This window comes from Lutra lutra, chromosome 9 (genome assembly GCF_902655055.1).
Source record: "Lutra lutra chromosome 9, mLutLut1.2, whole genome shotgun sequence".
NCBI classification, from domain to species: Eukaryota; Metazoa; Chordata; class Mammalia; order Carnivora; family Mustelidae; genus Lutra; species Lutra lutra.
In genome coordinates this window covers 52,200,226-52,216,778 of record NC_062286.1, presented here as the reverse complement: position 1 = coordinate 52,216,778, position 16,553 = coordinate 52,200,226, and the positions used below count along the sequence as shown (strand labels likewise).

General features: G+C 49.6%; 1 protein-coding gene and 1 long non-coding RNA gene across 3 annotated transcripts in view; one reads left to right on the top strand and one right to left on the bottom strand.

The window, feature by feature from the left end:
• The first annotated feature begins 3,047 nt into the window (after window positions 1–3,047).
• On the top strand, window positions 3,048–16,507 carry LOC125108333 (uncharacterized). Its single transcript, XR_007129876.1, has 3 exons — window positions 3,048–4,965; window positions 8,988–9,155; window positions 16,225–16,507. It is a non-coding gene; the product is annotated as an uncharacterized LOC125108333 (long non-coding RNA).
• Window positions 4,951–16,553, bottom strand: part of EXOC6B (exocyst complex component 6B) — a 715,681-nt gene continuing 704,078 nt past the window's right edge. The window contains exons 21-23 of one of the 2 annotated variants that reach the window (XM_047743996.1): window positions 12,581–12,693; window positions 11,454–11,465; window positions 4,951–8,394 (exon numbers count right to left, since the gene is read on the bottom strand). In XM_047743996.1, coding sequence (XP_047599952.1) covers window positions 8,268–8,394; window positions 11,454–11,465; window positions 12,581–12,693 — 252 coding nt within the window. In that variant the 3' untranslated portion in view covers window positions 4,951–8,267. The remainder of the gene's footprint in view (window positions 8,395–11,453; window positions 11,466–12,580; window positions 12,694–16,553) is intronic. The other variant, XM_047743997.1, reaches the window with a different exon arrangement.

Genomic DNA, 16,553 nt, shown 5'->3' with positions numbered 1-16,553 from the left:
AAACAGGTCCAAAAGATATGGCAGTTAGAGCAATTCGGTAGTGATTCAGGAACAGAATGATCATGGAGCCACAAATAAGTCCAGAAGTAGGCCCAAGGATAAATGGGAATTTAATACATGATAAACATGATATTTATAAATTAGCCAGTGATGCTGTGGGACAACTGGTCAGCCACTTGGAGAAAAGAACCATCTGGACCCTGCCGCATTCTTTACCTCCAAGTGAACTTCAAATTGATAAATGATTAACAAGTTAAACATGAACTATCAGAAGAAAACATGTGTCAATAGTTTTATTATAATTTTGAAGAGAGGACAGTCTGACATGAAGTCTAAACATCATAAAGGAGAAGACTGATAAACTGATGTTTCAAAAAATGAAAAACCTTTTCTATGGCAAAAAAAAAAAAAAAAATGCCAGGGGGTGAATATTGTGGCTCATCTCTTCAATATTCCTTTCATCAGTCCCCCGGTGTGTAGCTGCCCTGCGGTTTGTTTGGGGGTGAGTAGTAACACCTCTTTACCCCAGAGTCCCAGGGTGAGAACTGATCGTTTTAAACCACAGGAGTAATTCCACTGCCCTTGCCACAGTGTTGGTTCAAGTGACCCACGTCTCAGCAGTAAACCCACGACATGGTCCTTGTTAAAAAGAAGGACACGTCATCCCATTCAGGGCTCTGAATATTGGAGGCTATGGGTCAGCAGGTGCCTTACTCTTCTCAGAGGGCCTTTGGAAGAAGTTTCTGTACAGCGTAGTGTGGAGGTGTGAAAGCTGGAAGAATGACAGCCACGTAGCTACCAGCAGGGACCTGAACTTCAGGACAGCCTTGCTCGAAAAAAGGCAGAGCAGACAGAGGAAAAAAGTGGGACCTTGACATTTTTTGGTCATTGGGTCAAATCAACCCTGAACTACCTTTGGAATTTCAGTCAGCAAATCTCCTCTGAGTTAGGTTGTTTGTTACTCGCAGAATCAGGAGTTCTAAATGATATGGACCGTGAACAAACCCAAAAGACAAACTAGGGAAAAAATCTGCAAATGCAGATGACAAATAGTTAAAATCCCTAAAATACAAACGGCTACAAGTCAACATGAAAAGGAAAACAACCCATTTTTTTAAAGAATAGCAGAATATATGGATAGCTGTTTTATATAAGAGGAAATAAAAATGACTAATTCAAATGGATGCTTAAGCCCACTCTCAATTCATGTACAGAAAACAAATATTGATATTACATGGGACTGAGGATAGATAGAGAAACAGACTATCATATCCTGTAGGGAGACAGTGTAAATGGGTGATTTTTCAGAAGAGTAAGATACAATTTCTATTAATGTTTATAATACTTTCGATCTTTAACCAATCAATTCTACTCCTGAAACTTTATACTACAGAAATACCTACGGGAGAAGGCAGAGGTGTACACAAGTGTCTTGTAACACTGTTCACAGCAAAATACCAGGAACATCCCAAATATTGACTAGTTCAGAATCAAATAGACTCCAGGGACACCCATGCCAGAGAAGTATTCATGGGCGTCATAGAGGAAGAAATCCTACCATATTGCCATGAAAGACGTCCAAGATACATTAAGTGGGAGAGAAACCTGTAATGTAGTTTATTGCAATCATATCTTTTGGTGAAAAAAGTATATACACATTCAAAGGAGCAGGAAGAACATCACCCTACTGTTAACAGTGGTTCCATGTGGGATCAGGGCTCCGTGGGGGGAGGCCCGAATTCTTTTAGATACCCCACATACGCGTACACACGCCCGCGTACACATGCCTTCACCAGCACCACCACCGGGACTTGCACCCTGCGTGTCCGGAATTAAACTGCTATTTTGGTTTCTCACCTGACTCAATCTGATTTCAACCTGTTCCTTACTCCATAGCATGCCAAGAGGCAGGGGATACATGGTTGTAGAGAATTTTAAAACTGTAGTAAAACTGACCATAAGTTAGTTTGCTTTTTATCCTCAATACCTCTCCTAAACAGTGTCAGCTGCAGGACAGTCCTCTGGGCAAGGAGTGCTGCTCTCCCGGCCCCTTCCCTTGGTAGCGACTGTCCCCACTCCAAGTGGGACTCAATGGGTCCCGAGGCCCCAGGTGCCATGTGTGGGGCAGAATTCGGCAAAAGATTCAGACAGGCATATAAGGTCATTCCTGACTAAGAAGAGCGTCAGACAAGGTCACAGTTACTAGAAATCCTCAGTGTCTCCGGCATGACCTGTCTCCCCATAGCAGCATCTCTTCCCCCTGCCCCGATGGGGTCTACCCTCACTCCTTCCCACCTGATGCCCTCATGCTGCCTGCACCTGAGGGCTTCCTGTTCCTCCCCAGCCCGTGGGAAAAAAAGGAAACTCTCTGATCCTTGGCTCTTCTCCGGAGCCCATCTTTGCCTCTCCTTGTCTCCAGGGTCCGATCATCCCTTAACCCCTCACTTTACTCCTGAGGGGGACACCCTGAAAACTCCTTTCCTAAAGCCTTGGAACATACCTGGAAGAAAAAGTGAAATGGTTGCTCAGAACTTGTTATCTGAAAAGCCTTTAGCCCGGCAGAGGCCGCTTTCCTGGGCCCGTGGAAGTGGTGTTTCCCCAGCGGGCTTCTCTGGAGAAGAGGTTCACTGGAGAGGGCAAGGCCTTACTCCATCAGCTTTAAAAATGAGCACTCCATGGAATAGAAAGAAAGAAAAGCCATCCACCCGGCTTAACCTGAGCCTTGTAACAGAGAGGGGAGTGTGTAGGGAGAACAAGAGGGAGATCCAATTAATTACCCTTAGAAGCAAAGGTAAAAGTTGAAGATTACGAGACCCATTTACAGGAGGAAATAGACCCATCATTGAGCCTAGAGAATGGGAGGATTGTTTCGGGCCAGAAAAGCGTCTCAATGTTCAGACTGCATTCCTTTTCTGGAGCTTTGGAGAGAGGAAGGTCATGGCTTGGGCCTGTTGTCTTGGGCTGGTCCTGGGCCCACATCCTGCCCCCACCCGGAGGGAACAGGAGCTTCAATCCTCTCTGGGATTTGATGTGGGCTGACTGGCAAAGGGGAGCCAGCCCACCCCTCCCTCCCTGTAAGAGAGGCCCCTCCATTACCATTACAACGGCTGATGTCACAGACCCCACAAAGCAGCTGGGGCCCCAAGTGCATGGTAACCCTAACCCCAGCAGTGACTGAAACAGATAGAGGGGTGGCTCTCCCACACAATGCCCGGACCCCCACTTCTCTCCTCCTCCTCCTTGCACTTCCTCAAGAGCTTTTGTCTTCTGGTCCCTTGGGCCCTGAGGCTCTCTCATTCCCCAGCAACCACTGCCCATTAAACTCAACGCTGAGGCCTCTGGGGGAAAGGAAAGGGTCTGGCACTTTCTCTCCCTCCCCTTATCTCCACCTGCTAGTCCTGGTCTTCATGTACCTGGTGAGCAGATACGCCTCGCCCGTGAGCAAAGGGGCAAGCTGGTGATGGTCTCACATCCGTCCCAGGACCCCCCTCCCTCTCTGCTCCAGGAACCCCGCCAGGGCTGCTATTCCCTCTCTGGATAAGGCCTTGGGTTAGCCCCTTCACCGGTCAGTGCTCAGAAGCTACAGAGAATGTTCTGGGGTGAGTCAGGTTCAGTTTGGCTTTGCGGGCTCCCGTGTCCGCAAAGCCCTCTGGTGTGCCATCTCCCCAGCCGGCCGTGAGTCTCTGCGATCTCAGAGATGCAAGGTCCTCACGCCCACCGCAGCACGCTGACCTGGCTGGGCAGAGAAAGCTAGGAATGGTGGCTGTACTGGTTTTTAAGTGTGACCTGGGGATCATGTGGGGAGCTCCGGGAAAAGGCTGGTGGCAGAGCCGTAGGTGTTGACAAGTCTGCCAGAGTCGTAGGAGGCAGAGAGGGGAGGTAACAGCTCAGAGCTTCTGGCTTTCCCTCAGGAGAGCTGTATTTCCAAAGGGGTTTGGTTACCATTCAGTGTTTTAGTCCTGAATCTTTCCTAGACACTGATGAAAGCCATGGACTTTCATGGCTTTCATCAGTGTCTAGGAAAGATTCACTGGGTGAATGCGTGCTGGGGCATCCACGTGACCATGGACACTCCCACACACATGGTCTAAGGGTCACCAACCCTGGGTTAAGAACTCCTGAATGCTAGTAGAAGTTTTGGCACCAAAGAGACGGCAGAGAATGTCCTAGGTGGTGGTGACGAGGAGATGCCCCCTGGAGGACTGGCTCTACTCTGAGCCAGGCAGTTGGTTGATTTGAAGGGCTTGTACCCGGTTCATGAACAGGCGCTTGTCCCAAGGGGGCAAGCGCAGCGGGTGCTGTTACTCCATTTCTGGCCTTATGCCCCATGGTTCCGTGTGTGCCCCCCACCCCCTGACCCCCGGGCTCTCTACTCATCCTCCAGACCCCGGCCAACTTTTCACTCTAGCGTGGTCTGCCCCTGCAACCCTCCCACAGCTTAACACAATCTGAACTGAACTCCCAGGCCCAGCTAGTGAACGCCCAGCTGCCTCCACACCTTCTTGCCTAACCAGACCCGCTTCCGCATTAGGCCCTGAGGCCCGTCCCTTCCTTGCAAGGGGCTCTAAAACAGGCTCCTTCCTCCCCTTCCCCCACTCAGCTTTATTCTGGAGAATGCTACATCCTCCCCTTCTGTTTGGACTAGGTGCCCTTTCGCAGCAAGGGCTGCTCTTCAAGCCACAGGAGGGCCAGGCTGCCCAGACCAGCGCTCCCCTTGACGGCGAGGATACCCGTGTTAACTGGATCGGCGGGAAACCCAACCCAGCATTTTGGGGACGTTTCCAAGGGCTCCTTGCCTTGCGCAGCAGGTAGGCTTCCTCCCCCCAGTGGGCCTTTGCCTGCTCTAGTCCTCAGTCCGGTGCGGGGGGTGCGATGGCTGCCGTCCGGCTCGCCCACCGCAGCTGCAATATACGAGGGGCGGAAGAACCAAAAAACCATGAGACAACACCGTGGCTTTTGAAACAGGTACATAGGCTCCCTTGTTTAATAGCAGTTAAGACAGGAAAATGTACAGGAGGGATCAACATGCTCTTTCCACGGGGTAGGCTCCCAAGAACCGTGAGGCCCATCTGCACTGGTAGCTTTAGGAGTGAGTCTTCAAGAAAAAAAAAGTTCCCTTTAGAGTTAAAAATGGACTCTCCTAAATTTCCTCCGTAAATGTGCAACTATTTGTGCAAAATAAAACGCTATTTCCAACACATTAGTGAAAAGTAATTATGAACGCAGGCAAAGGAAAAGAAAAAGGAGAAAAAAAAAAGAGACAGTTGAAGCAGACAGGAGCAGAGTCCTGGGAGAAGGGAGGCGACGGGAGGGGAACTCCGTAGCAGGTCCCAGGGAGTGTGGAGAGGCTTTATGAGGGAGGTCATGGCCATTGCTGATTTGGGGGATAGGAGAGCCCTGGGTCTGGGGCTTGCTGAGCAGACCCTTGTCAGGTATGCGATGGAGCTAGGCTGGCTTTGAGGCCTGGTATGCGATGAAAACACTTGCAGCACTCCTTGGACGCTGGACACTCCTTTTGTCAACAGGGACTCCGCTGGTTCCAATCTCTACCCCCAACAGCTTCAATCACAGTCCCAAAAGATTTCCTGTGAACGTCCAAACTATAGGAGCTGTCTACACTACTACTGAAACCTATGAGGGTCCCAACCCAGAAGGTCCCTTTAGAAACATGGACCTGGTTTCCCCCAGAACTTGGCTAAGAGTCACACTAACCCCAGGCCATGGGCTTCTAGCTGCTCTTGCTCTTGCTCTGCTACTGGGGCCTGCTGGGGCACTTCCATATCTCTGGGCGCCTGAGGCCGGGTCTTAGGAGTCTAAGGGGCATGGCCCCATGTGCACAAGTCCTCTCAAGGCCTGGCCCAGCTAGAGGCCTGGAGAGAAGACTCAAAAATCTGACTTCGCCAATTCAAACAACTTGGACATTGCCGGTCCCTGTTTTTTGACCTTCCCTTGCCCAACGAGAGTGTGTCTCTAGACACAACTCAGTAGCAGCATGTTGGTTTCGTCAGAGAAGACTGAAGACAGACCGAGAGGGAAGAGAGCCACCAAAGGGTCCTCCCCTAAGAGTCTTGAGCTGGGTAAGTGTTTTCTTTAGAGGGAGGTCGTGAATGAGGTGCAGAGGAAGCCCCATTCTGCCACCCTGTCTGCTTTTCCTCTACAGCAGTCTTTCCAGGGTACAGGCTTGAGACCAGCCCAGCAATGATGACTCAGAGAAGAAAAACTGTGACATGCTTAAGGTTCTCTCTGTCCTATGTCCCATGTCCCAAGATCCATCTGAAAGGATCTTGCTGCAAATGGGAGACTAGTGAAGGAGTGTGCTGGGCCCTTCTTAAGCAACAGAACTTTAGATTAGTGTAATCATTTCTTGCTCTCTTTCAATCAAACCCAGGGCTTGGGTGATGGCATCATTCCCATGGCCCCCCACTTTCCCTTGCCTTTTGCAATTCTGGGTGGCAGCATTCATCCCTGACCCTCCTCCTGAGACCCTGGGCCAAGCACTGAGGCCTCAAGGTAAGCCTTAGAAAGCTTCTCTAGAGCGTCCACGCAGCCTGGCCTCTCCAGCTTTGAGGAAGGCTCATGTCTGTTGTGTGTAATATCTTCCCCTTGGTTTGCAAGTTGGGATGGGATTCTGGGGGGATTGGGGTGGGGAATGAAAAAGAAAGCATTGCTCTCCCCAGAAGCAGCTAAGTAGCTGACAAAGGTAGTGAAGAATTCTGTTTGATGAGTCTCTCCTCCCACTAATCCAAGCTGGAAATGCCTGTGTGGCTTATTTGTCATTGTTTGGTGATGCACAATTACACATTTGCCGGTAGCCACAGGAGCACCTTCCCAAAGAGTCTTAGAGTGCAGGGTCCTCTGGCTGACCTCACAGCAAGGCCCTTGCGCCAGGTGTCAGGAGCCCATCTGCGACAGCAGATACAGCCTCCCAGCTAGCTAGTCCAGGCTTCCTTGGCACACTCCAGAATGTGCGGGATGGGATTATAGACAACCTTTCTCAGATGAGGCCAAAAGATGGCTATGGGGGTCTCAGGAGAGGACAAAAGGCTTGGGCTTGAGTAAGAAGAGCTTCACATCAAGGATATGACTTAGTAACAGACCGCTGGGCCAAAGGCGACAAACTACTAGCCACGACTGGCCCCGTCTGCTTCATGGGGACAATGGTTCCATCCCAACAGGCATGTTGTCCAGCTGCGGCTGTTGCCACAGTACAGAGGTGATAATGTTTCTTGTAAAGATGGTGGCCAGAGAGCTGGTTTTCAATCCCAAGGGGCACTCCCCAGTAACCTTCAGGTTTTACTGAAGGGTTAAGGAAGGGCCATTTTCAGGCTTCTAGAATCTGACTGAACCCAATGACGCTACTGAAGAAGGTCAAGTCTGAGACTCTCTGTGAAGATCTATGGAAATAACTGTTGATCTCTGCTCTGAATCCAGTGCCTTGACCCTGAAAGACGATGAGATGAACAGGGAAGGGACCGAGGCTCTGATTCCATTCACACTGGCTTTCAAGAGCTAATAAAACTCTTCCTGGTGTGGAGCAACCTGCGGTTAGTCATGGGGTCCAATTATCACCACTGTATACTCAGCTCTATCTTGCCCCAGAAAAGTCAGCAATAAAAGCACTGGGTCAGATCTGGGCTGAAGAAATGGCCACTCTCAGGGGACTGGAGTGAAGCTGTCTTCTGGCCACACGCCATGCTTGTCCCCCTGCTGATGAACATTGGTGGACTGGGGAGATACGAACTTCCAGAACTGTGTGTGCTGGTCTTTCATGTGTGCTGGTCTTTCATACACTAAACAGTAACGTTTTCCAGGTCCTCTTCTTGCATCAGGAAGGACCAACCTCCCCTGTGTGGTGAATGGGACGCTGGGAACGAACAGGATATACTTTGTTATCTTTTCGCCTACTCACCTTACCTCCCAGGACCAAGGACCCATTACGTCTGTGTCATTCCTGAGCCCCAGACTGAGGTTCTAGGGCAGCGATAAAAGGTGGTTCATCGTCCCGGGACTGGTGACACCACCATCTCTAGGCCACTACAGAGTACAGTATGACTTCCCCGGAGTCCCAGCCTGGCAACACCTCATGTACTTGCTTTTTCTTGTGCCTCTTTTACTATAGGGAAAGGTTACGTGAATACTGTACACAGGTTATTAAAAAAATACATTTGCTCTCTTTCAAGAAGAATGCACAAAGGCAGGGCCAGCCGGGACTGGGTCCCGGCCTCCAGGGCTGGTGTGAGCAGCCTCTGCAGGCCTGAGGCTAGCTTTCATGAGTGGTGGCTGCTGATGAGTCCCCGGAGCTGCTTGGCCACAGTATCAATCAATTTCTGCTTGTCTCGCTCATTTTTCCGGAACTGTGCAAACATGTTGTTCTTGCGGCTGGTGTCCCTCATCCTAAACAGAGGAAGAAAGAAGGAGAGCAAAGTGTTTGAGGAGACAATGATGGAAGGAGACCGGGTGGGAGGTGGATGGCTCCGCACATCTCCACCTCCTCCCAGACCTGAGAGTCCAGAATATTTCAATATGTCAATATGTCAAGCCCCTACTTACCTACTGTTCAGGAAGCTGTCTTGTGGCACCCACTGCCCTCCCAACCTCCGTCACCTCTGGAAGAGAGTCCAAAGCCAGCGATGGAGGGGCCAACCTCCTGATCACCCACACCCCCTCCCACTGCACCTCTTTCCTTCCCTTCTAGCTCCAGGTGTGCAGCTCCCATAGGAATCTTGGGCGTGCTGAAGCCCTGAGGGTCAACAGGCTCTTACAGAATATCTAGATCCAGGATCCACTTATCATCTCCTGAGATCGTGAAATCCTGCTGTGACCTCAGAGCTGGTACTTGAAAGAGAAAGCAGGAACAAACTCTCAGCTAGTAATTCCAAGAGGAGATGAGTAACTGAAAGCCACTGTGTATTTCTAAACTTCACTGGCCGGTTGCTCTGTCCCATCCCTAACAAAACTAAGGGCCTGACCGATCTCTTTTGTCTCAGAGTAAGGACCCAGAGACGGTGAGGCGGTTGAGCACATCGTGAGAAGGAGAGCAGACAGACCATCCTTTCGCTTGTGGAGCCAGAACTTCAGCCAGGAGAAGCCCCTGAGAACCCCAGGGTTGTCCATACCCTCACACCTTTGACCTTCACAGAGCTTTCTATTACCGGGTTCCGCCAAAGCTCCAGAGATGGCATATTCCTAGAGGGCAAACCATGAGCAGTTCTGGCCAATGGTTGTGGCCAGATGGAAAGACCTAACCAGGAAGCATAGGTAAAGTCATGACCAGGCTATGGTATCACAGGAAGGCCCAAGTCTGGGTAAGCCATTGTGATAGAACGTGGGAATGTGCTAATCCCTGCAGAGTCCACAACCTCTGACATCTGACTGTGACCTCTGGCCTCAGTCTCTGCACACTAGACCTCCAGCCCACTGCTAGTTCTGGTGTCAGAGAATTAAGAACACTGCCCAGACCAATTTCACCCTGGTGTAGGCATTGGCAGTCTTCACCACCATCGCCCAGGATCTGGGCTGGCTTTCTGGCTTCACAGCTCCTGGGCTGTACGTAGACAGGTCCGAAGGAGGGGAAGGAACCTGATAAGCCTGGTAATCTATGGCCAGGCATACTTCCGAGGGGCCTTTGGACAATCCTGGCCCTTTTTTTTTCCCCCTGTGTGGTGGTCTTTGTTCAGAGGGGCAGATGTGAGGCCAATGGGTTAAATCTAGAGATGCCACAAGGGCAGTTATATTCATGAGGCTGGGAGATTCTGATGAGCACCAAAGCTGTGTGGTTGAGGCCAACACTGACAGCCACAGATGAGTTGCGACTTCTTTCACAGATCTAAGCTTAAGTGTCTTCAGACTGGAATTACTCAAGTAAACTCAGAACACTGAGTATAAGGTACAACCACCCACCTGTATAGGACTGAGCTTGGAGGGGAGGAAGAAGAGGTGACAGAGGCTGGTTGAAAAGAAAGCACATGGTCCTCAGGCTCTGATGATTACTGTATTTGGTCCCTTATGCATGGACTGGACAATTATGTCTGTGGAACTGGCCTGGTTTTAGATTATTTATCCCAGAGAAGGATTCCTTTTCCTTTGCTGAATATGCTATGAATCTAAAGAAAAACAATGCAAAACAAGGAAGGAAGAAAGGAAGAAAGGAAGGAAGGAAGCGGAAACACACTCCCTACATGCATGGGGCATTCATTTTAATGTCCTTTGTGATCATGAATTTCATGACTCCTTGAAGCTGCCCAGAGATGGGGAGCCAGAGTTGGCTTTCAGCTCTCATAAAAGAAACTCTCCAATAAGGTAGGAGAAAGGGAAGAAGAAGGTAGTCCCTGAGCCTCACAGGCTAGGAGTTCTTGGCAATTAAGGCCCAGAGTTGGGATTACTCCAAAGAGAAACTCAAGTGCCTTGACAGCTGATGACAGCATGCCGGTTTGTGCCCTGGGAAGCACCCAAACCAAAGCGGGGGGCCCTCCTCCCCTCCCCTCCCATTCTGTAAGCCTGGGATCCTGATCTACTTTGGCTAGGGCCACCTCTCAGTGACACAGGCGCCTCTTCTGTTTCCTGAATGTCTTTGGCAGGTTGAAAAGGAGAGATAGTCAAGCTCTGGTGGTAGATCTGGCTGGGGCGAAAGCAGGAAAGGGTCAGGTAAAGGGGCTGATTCCTATGAGGCTGGGAAGTAGGGATTTTGGTGATCCGGGTGGACTTTGGCCCTCCTGGGTTTGGGAGGAAGCTTTTAAACCCTGCTGATGGCTGGGGATAAGCTCACGGCTTTGTTACTGTCGGGCCTCCAGAATGCCACGGAGAGGCTGTTTCAGCCCATTGCTGATCCACAGAAAGTGGAAGAGACAATGCCTCTCAGATCTAGAGATTCTTAGGAGCAGACAAGCAAAGGACTGTTGAGAGAAGGAAATGGAAGGGAATCCCACAGCCCATTTGGACACAGAGTGAATACAAGACTAAACACCACCTGGAGGGCCCAAATGTCCCTCATTTCAGCTGCGATTAGGCCTTGCCTCTAATAAAAAGGTTTCTCCGGGAGACGTAGGTTCCAGAGCTTATTGCCATGGGCTTCACCACCAGGAGGTGGCGGAGAAGGGGAGACTGCTGAACAGCTCCCTTCTGTCAGGGCCGAGTTTCAAGCTTTGCACTAGCAAGAGTATGGAGCGTGCCAGGAAGCTGAGTGGGAACAAGCTTTTCCCTGGCACCAATGGGGGAAAGAAAATCCCTGCCACCACCTCCAGCCCCATAGGGATTGGTATGCCAAGGGTCATTCTAAGGACCGAGGACAGAGGAAACAGCCAGCCAGCTGGCACCAGACTAGTTTAGTAGATTAGTATGTCAGGGGGTAGAAAACTCAGAGAGTAAGGATTTAGTGTAGTCGTTAGTGTCAGTGAGGAAACGAGAAGGACTTGCCTCAAAGTGATGGAAAAGGCCCAAGTGAATAATATACTTACTCTCTAGATATCCTAGGGAAGAAGGTCATCAGGAGAGAGAATCATGGGAAACAAAGTTAAAATGGAAACATCAGTCTGTCTTGGTCTGGCGAAAGCTGCACCCTGGGCTCTTGGTTTTTTGGCTCCAAACACTTTCCTCTGCGTCCTGTTCTTGCTTACTTTCCACTCCTCCCCTTCCCACTCTTCTAACTGCACAGTAGGGAGGATGTACCTTAGCCTTTCCTCTGCTTACGGCTGCACTCTGACCTCCTAGCTGCTGGTCCATGTACCCAAGCTCACATAGGGTCACATACGTACTTGCTGTACTGCTTAGATGCGGGGTACTGTTCTAAGAAGCTTCAAAGAAGCTGGCCCTTAACTAGTGTGATGACAATAAAAACCCTCCCTTTTATGTGGATCCTGGTCTCTGGCCTGCCAGCTCTCAACTAGGTTAGGAAAAGCCAGAGCTAGGCTGCATAACAGATTCCAGCATCTGGGTGATGTACTGGTTAACCATGAGACGTTCTGGAGCTGTCTAACCTGATCTCAGTGGGAGCACCTCTGCTGGCCAGTGACTGCCCAGAGCAAGAATGAGACACCATGTCCAACAGCTTTCTTGGGACAGTCAGCAAAACAAGGCTCAATCTGGCAGGGAGTTTGGGGGTGGGGGTGGGGGTGCTGAATGGGGATGGCGCTGCTGAAGGTTTCAGGCATTCCAGGAACTTCTCTGCTAGAAACCACAGAAGCCATCTTTCATGGGGCTCTTCTGCCCATTGTCCCCAGATGATTGGGGCCATTCTCACTCTGTTCCCCAGGTGGCCTGAACCCAACCTTAAGGCATCTTCCTTTCTTCTCTTGTCATCTTTAGCTAAAGAGATGTTGCCCCATTCAGCTCCAAGGGCTTGCCAGAGTCCACCTGACCCATACTTGGCCTCAGCTTCTTGGGGCTCAGGAGCTAAGAGGCTACAAGAGGAAGGCCAGCCTGCCCAATCCAATAGCGGAGACTATGGGTAGCACTTAACGGCAACTCCAAGAACAGGCCTCTCTGCTGTGTTTGGAAGGTATTGGCCAAGAGAAAATTATCCCTGACACTGATCCCCATGCCCTTTCCCCACCTCCCAACAGAGACCACCGGACTGTGTACTCACTTTTCAAGCAGGGTCAGAGCTGTCACTGGGTTCACGCGCAAGTACTTGCAGGTGGGCTGACCATAGTCAGCAAGGTAGGTCGACCAGTCCCACTGGATGAAGAGATCCAAAAGCTGTAAAATATTGAAACCCACCCCAGGGATTAATCAGGCAAGACAAACCAGGACTTTAGAAAACCCCTAACATCCTCCACTACCAGCTAACGGTAAATCTGAAAAGCAAAAATAAAAATGTAGTAAGAGAAAGAATGGCTGAAGATTGTTCATGCAACTACAGAAATCAGTGAGTCATCAGTAGAAGGCCGAGTCGTCTTGGCCATAAGCATTGTGATGCTGCTAAGACTACGGGCCCAGCATTTAGCTCTCAGGGGTGGGCCCGAGACTGTCATAATAACTGGTCACTTATTCATTTAATAAATACTTGTCAAATGCCTCCCCTGTGCCAGGCACCACTCTAGGAGCTCAGAATTCAATAATGAACAAATGAGGATGGATACAGTCCGTGGCACATACACACTGTACAAGCTTTGAGGTTAAAAGGTGTGGGTTCAAGAACCAGGGGATGCCTGGGTGGCTCAGTGGGTTAAAAGCCTCTGCTTTCGTCTCAGGTCATGATCCCAGGGTCCTGGGATCGAGCCCCGCATTGGGCTCTCTGCTTGGCAGGGAGCCTGCTTCCCTTCCTTTCTCTCTGCCTGCCTCTCTGCCTACTTGTGATCTCTGTCTGTCAAATAAATAAATAAAAATAAATAAAATCTTGGGAAAAAAAAAAAAAGAACCAGTTTCCTGAATTGCTGCATTGACTTTGCCCAAGTTGCTCAACAGATACCCTGAGATACACTGAGAAAATATATATCTTGGTCTCTGGCCCTCATTACCAGCAAACAAAATTACAAGCCCTTGTAATTTCCCAAGTGATAAGAATACTAGGAACATCTCTTGTCCTAATATTGGCCTGTGACCCCTGTTCTTGATACCTATCCCCTCAAAAGCATGTGATTTCCTGGGTGGCACGAGTGTCTTTTGTTCTAATGAGGTGATCCTGGGTGGGATCCCGGATAAGGGTTGGAAAGATCAAGCCATGATTAGAAGCTTGGAATTTTCGGTCCCACCACCCATTCTCTTGAGAAGGGGGAAAAGCTGAAAATAGGGTTCACAATTCATCGTGCCCATGTGGTGACATTTCCATAAAATCCCTGAAGTACAGGGTTTGGAGAGCTTCCGGGTTGTCGAATGCGTGGAAATTTGGAGAGTGGTGTGCCTAGAGAGAGCACGGGAGCTCCTTCACGCCCTTTTCCCCAGACCTTGCCCCACGCATCTCTTCCACCTGGTTCCTGAGTTATGGACTTTTCCAATAAATCTGTGATCTAGTAAGTAAGATGTTTTCTGACTTCTGGGAGCTGTTCCAGCAATTCAGCGAACCTGAGGAGGGGGTCAGGGAACCTCCATCTGAAACAGGTGGTCAGAAGCCCAGGTGGATAGCCAGGTGGCTGGTGTCTCAACTGGGGGGAGGGTCTTGTGGAACTGAGCCCTTAACCTGTGTGAGTGGATGCTGTCTGCATGTAAACAGTGTCAGAATTGAGTCAAATTGTAGGACATCCAGCTGGTGTCACAGGGAACTGCTTGATGTGGGGAAAAATGTCCATGCATTTGGTGACCAGAAGTGTCAGAAATGAAATGTTTCATGTGGGTAATAAAGGAGACTTGGGGAGAAACACAGTAGGGAAGAACGGAGTTTTTCCCTACGTAGAAAGCGAAGAACTGAGTTTTTCCTTTATACATTGACATATACACATGCCTCTAGTATGTAAACAGGACACAGAAACAACACAGAAACACGGAACTAAGGCATGAACGGATCGCGTCGCATTACATGAGGCTATCTGTGTTGCATCTATGTGGACACTGGCTGAGTAGATGAAAACAAGGGCCACGGTAGGTCAGGACTCAATAGGTCAGGACTCAAAAATGGGCTTAAGTCCATGCTTGAGGGCACAGAGCCTGGCACTGTCGGGAGTGTCTGAGAAGAATGCCACGGAGTTAGGAGTGCCAAGAACTAGATGGGTCTAAGAAGATAATGAGAGCACTCTGAGGGTAGACTGAGTTCTGAGTCTGGGGGAGATCCTGACTTAGAGAAACTTAAAAGAATTTTGTCAAAGGCTTTGGTTTCCAGCTGGATTTAGCCTCAGGTTATCACTCTAACAAAATACTTGAAAACTGTACTTGAGTAAAACTAATAAAGAAATCGGTGCATTTCAAAGGCAGTTGTGACGAAAGGGAAACTGTTGGCTGCCCTCTGTAAGCTTCCAGAGGGGGTAAAGTCCTGTTCTCACATTGCTGCATAGGGGGAGGGCCCCTAAGCAATCTTTTTGGTAATGAGATACATGTAAAGGCTTTTGGGACTCAAGACATGTCCCTGCTTGTCCCTTTCCAAGCAGTAACTGCTGACGGAGATGAGTGGGTGGCCATCTCTCTGTGCAGAACAAAGACCAGAGAGGCCTAGAGTCAAATCCAATGCCAGAGCCTGGGCTCCAGGCACACCTTCCTCCCCTGTCTGTCTTCACTGTGCAGCTGGGCAAACAGGCACTGTGGGCCTTGCCCTGCTTGGCCAAGCCTCCTCTTCCAACCATTCTTTTAGAATAGTTGTTATAAACCTCCTCAGGCAGGACAGGAATTGGCTGACATCCTGAGCCTAAAACTGAGAAAAGCCCCTATCCCCTCAGCCAAGAAAGGGGCGTTACAGATGAGAGGAGACGGGGAGAGAGCAGACATGTTGGTTGGTCTAGGCTGGCCTGGCCCCAAAGGGCCGTCTCAGGCCTCTTTCAGGTCAGGCCTATTTTAGCTGGCAAGTAAAAGGCCTTCTACCACTTCCTTTCACTGCCCCCAAGGTCTCACAGAGCTCTGCTTGAGGAGAGAATTTTCCCTGACTTCCCATTCTCACTGTGGAGGTGCTGTGCTGTAGTGTCCTAAGACCACGTGAGACAGTTCTCTTTCCCTGTTCCTAGGAGTGCGAGAGACACTCGGTGTGTCCTTGGTTCTGCGCAGTCCTCCCACTACTGTGCTTTACAAACACAATTATGCCTTTCCCTCAAATCCCAGGAGAAAATTATGAAAAAAGATAGCATTCTTTTAATTAAAATTTCTTCTCGGAAAAAGGTGAAAAACCTGAGGGAGCCCCCAGCTGGGAGTGAATACCAAAAAAAATAGATGAATAACAAGTTGAATTGGAAGATTCGGAAAACCCGATTTCCTAAAAGTTATTCTAGGTATTTTCAGGTGTGCACACACACGCACGCATTTGATGAAACTACCTTCTCTATTAACGAATTCCTAATTTCTGTGATGGAATTAGTGGTATGCGTATTTCTGATTTATCGCAAAGAATGCCATGTCCTTCTGGCTGCTGACACCTGGGTAAATCACCAGTGGGGTGTGGAGGGAGGTTCATGATTTAGCTCCTTGGTTTTCTTTTTTTTTCTTCCTGCCCAAGTCTCTCAATGCCAGTATCGAGCCTAAAAGCTCTGGGACGATGAACTTAAAAACTTAATCCCACTTTGGGCATGAAAACTACACAGCTCTGTTAAGCTCAACGAGTCTGAGCCTGTTGATCACAGTCTGGGTCTGTGTTGCTTTCCATGGTCCCTACAGGGGCTGGTGCCCAGATCTTCTGGCTGCCCTTGAGAGAGATGGACATAGACTACTAGAGTCTGGGGAGCACTCAACCAAGTCAGCGGCATGAGGCATGGTTCCGCTGGATTCCACAGAACAGTGTTAGGAGGCCAGGAGACCCGCAGGCCAGCACTGATCAACAGCACCGATTCCACACCGACTCGCAATGGTGAGTTCGCCCCTCCGAGCCTGGACTTCCACATACAATGGCCCTGTTAGGGCTCAGTGAAGACTCTCTCAGGGATGCAAAACATTTGGTCACCACTAGTGAGCTCATTCTTCTTAATTTCTAAGATTTTTCGTTTGGA